The sequence below is a fragment of the Lucilia cuprina genome, chromosome 6, assembly GCF_022045245.1.
Source record: "Lucilia cuprina isolate Lc7/37 chromosome 6, ASM2204524v1, whole genome shotgun sequence".
NCBI lineage: Eukaryota > Metazoa > Arthropoda > Insecta > Diptera > Calliphoridae > Lucilia > Lucilia cuprina.
Genome location: NC_060954.1, coordinates 3,508,453 through 3,511,463, shown reverse-complemented (window position 1 = coordinate 3,511,463; position 3,011 = coordinate 3,508,453). Strand labels below are relative to the sequence as shown.

The window sequence follows — 3,011 nt, the reverse complement described above, 5'->3', positions numbered from 1 at the left end:
CTATAGACTTGACTATAGACTAGACTATAGACTAGACTATAGACTAGACTATAGACTAGACTATAGACTAGACTATAGACTAGACTAGAGACTAGACTAGAGACTAGATTAGAGACTAGACCATAGACTAGACTAAAGACCACACTATAGGCTAAACCATAGACTACATACTAGACTATATATTGGACAATAGACTATACTATATTCTAGATATTAGGCTAGGCTATGGTATAGTCTATAGACTAATACTATAGACTAGACTATTAATAAGAGAAAACAATAGGCCAAACTATAGATTAATATACTCCATTGACTATAGCCTATACTAAAAAAAAATCCCTGCCTTATAAATACAAAAAAATTTCGTACATTGTACGAATCGTTCGCTGTTTCGCACCACTAAATTCTTTCGTAAAATATACGAAATTGTACGAAATATTTTAGTATAATGCAAAATATTATTGAAAAAATTAATTTACATAAATTGAAAAAGGGAATTTTGAATAAATATGGTAAAATTTAGGAAATATTAATTTATTCAAACATTATTTTTTTCATTTTAAAATAAATTTTTTAATTTTAGTTCAAAATTATTCTCCACACGAATTTTCAATTTTTTAATGAAAATAATTCAAGAATAATATTATACTTTTTCTTAAAATTTATAAAAATGTTGTAGTTTTATTTAATCATAATATAATTAATATCATTATGTTTAATTTCGCTAAAATTTAAGAAAAAAATATTACGAAAGGTTTTCGTTTTTTCGTAAAAATAGAAAAAGGTTTTATTAAATAATATTTCGTATTATACACGAAATTTTTGTATATATTACAAAAATATAAGTTACGAATTTTTTTTCGTCAAGTTGAGCATGGATTATTTTCAGTGTATAAAAGAAAATTAATTATTATTTTTATTTACAAAATCGTTATCGTACATTTCAAAATTTACAATATTTTCTTTCCTATTTAGTACCCAAAATAATAGCCTCACCAGCCGCCAGAGATATAGAAGTTGTAGTCAAGGGTACATTTGTATATTTTGTAGAATCTAAACTAGTAATTTTAATCCTCATAGAATCCGGTAAAGTGGCATCAAAACTAGAAACAATATTAGTATTATAGGAACCTTCACCAAAATTAGCCACATAAACCAATGTTTCTTCACCAGCCAAATATCTAATGAACAAATTTAAAATTATCTATTATGTTATATATACAACAATATACAATCACCCACCTTTTCAAAACAAAAACACCATCATTTATAGCTTTATATTTATAAGAACCCTGTTGCAATGTTTTCGATGTTTTTCTCAATTCTATCAAAGATTTATAGATTTTCAAATGCGAGTTGGTAGCAGCATTTTCACTAGCCACATTAATGGTTTCGTAATTAGGTGCCATAGGCAACCAGGTTTTAGAGGCAGTTGAAAAACCACCATTTTTATCCGAGGACCATTGGAAGGGAGTACGTGATGGATCTCTGGTAGTTTGTTCATATATATTAGGATTTGCATTACAGGCTGCAGGATCTACGGTATCCTCCCAGGAGATTTCACCATCCAACATGCCTAATTCTTCACCTTGATAAGTGACACTAGCTCCTGGTAGCATCATAACTAACATATTCATGGCATCGATATTACGTACACCATAGCGGCTGGAAGCTCTACGCTGATCATGATTACCAATAACCCAGTTAGCTGTACGTCCAGCAGGCATATTACTAAGCCAGTTGTTAACACCCGTTTCAATACTTCTGGCCGACATGCCATTTGATGCAACTTCTGTGATTAAATTGAAATTGAATGGCAACTCAGCGCCCTCGGTAGTGGCATTGCCATACATTTGCATGCTATACCATGGAGGAGCATAGGTTTCTATTAGTAAAACTCTAGTATCACCGCCATAAATACGCTGATAATCATCCATAACTTGACGCCATTGATAAACCATATCTATGGTTTCTGGTTGATTTTCCACTAAGTCCATTTTCAAATAATTACGAGCCTCGGTATCATCAGTCAAACCGCTAACTTCTTCATCTGGATATTGACCATTTGCATCTGGCTTAACCTCAAATAATACCGGTACAGCATCTACACGAAAACCAGCCACACCCTGATCCAACCAATATCTCAGCACACGTTTCATTTGTTCCACAACATCGGGATTACGATAATTTAAATCGGCCTGTTGTACAGCAAATTGATGCAGATAGTATTGTTGTCTCTCCTCATTCCATTCCCAAGCACTGCCACGAAAAGCCTGTAACCAATTACTAGGCGGTATTCTTTTACCATTTGCATCCAATTTACCATCATGCCACACATAATAGTCCTCATAACCTCTTTCACGTTTCACCGATTTCTTAAACCATTCATTTTCCGTACTACTGTGATTGGGTACAAAATCCAAAATAATTTTTATACCAATTTCATTGGCGGTTTTAATTAAATTTCTAAAATCCTCTATAGTTCCATATTCCGGTTGTATGTCATAGAAATCGGATATATCATAACCAAAATCCACCATGGGTGAGGTAAATATGGGCGATAGCCAGGCAGCAGTAACCCCTATATCCTTGAGATATTGTAATTTCGAGGCGATACCATTTAAGTCACCTATACCATCACCATTCGAATCCATAAAAGAACGTGGATATATCTGATAGAATTGAGCAGTTTGCCACCAATCTAATTCCTCCTGCTGCTCACTTTTATCCTGACATGGCAGGGCTGCGTGCAGCAAGACTATTAGAAATATAAACCTTAATTGCAAAGTTTTCAAATGAAACATTTCGAATTGACTAAATTATCTTAACGCGTATAAAACTTTTTATATATAAATTGCAAGTGTTTAATAATTTCTTAGAGAAATATTAAGATCAAGTTATCTTCAGCTTTATTGAAAACCTACGTCAAGTTTTTAGTTGTTTTCAAAATACTTCAATTGTAACAAATCCCTTTCGTTATTGGAGAATACTTAAGTGTCTTTTAAAGTGCT

The 3,011-nt window shown here is 32.4% G+C and overlaps 1 protein-coding gene across 1 annotated transcript; it reads right to left on the bottom strand.

Moving 5' to 3' along the window:
* Positions 1-868: 868 nt before the first annotated feature.
* Positions 869-3,011, bottom strand: LOC111683661 (maltase A3). The gene is made up of 2 exons (XM_023445760.2): positions 1,243-3,011; positions 869-1,181 (listed from the first exon to the last, which is right to left on the bottom strand). Exons 1-2 carry the CDS (start codon positions 2,802-2,804, stop codon positions 968-970), a joined length of 1,776 nt encoding a protein of 591 aa, XP_023301528.2. The 5' UTR covers positions 2,805-3,011; the 3' UTR covers positions 869-967.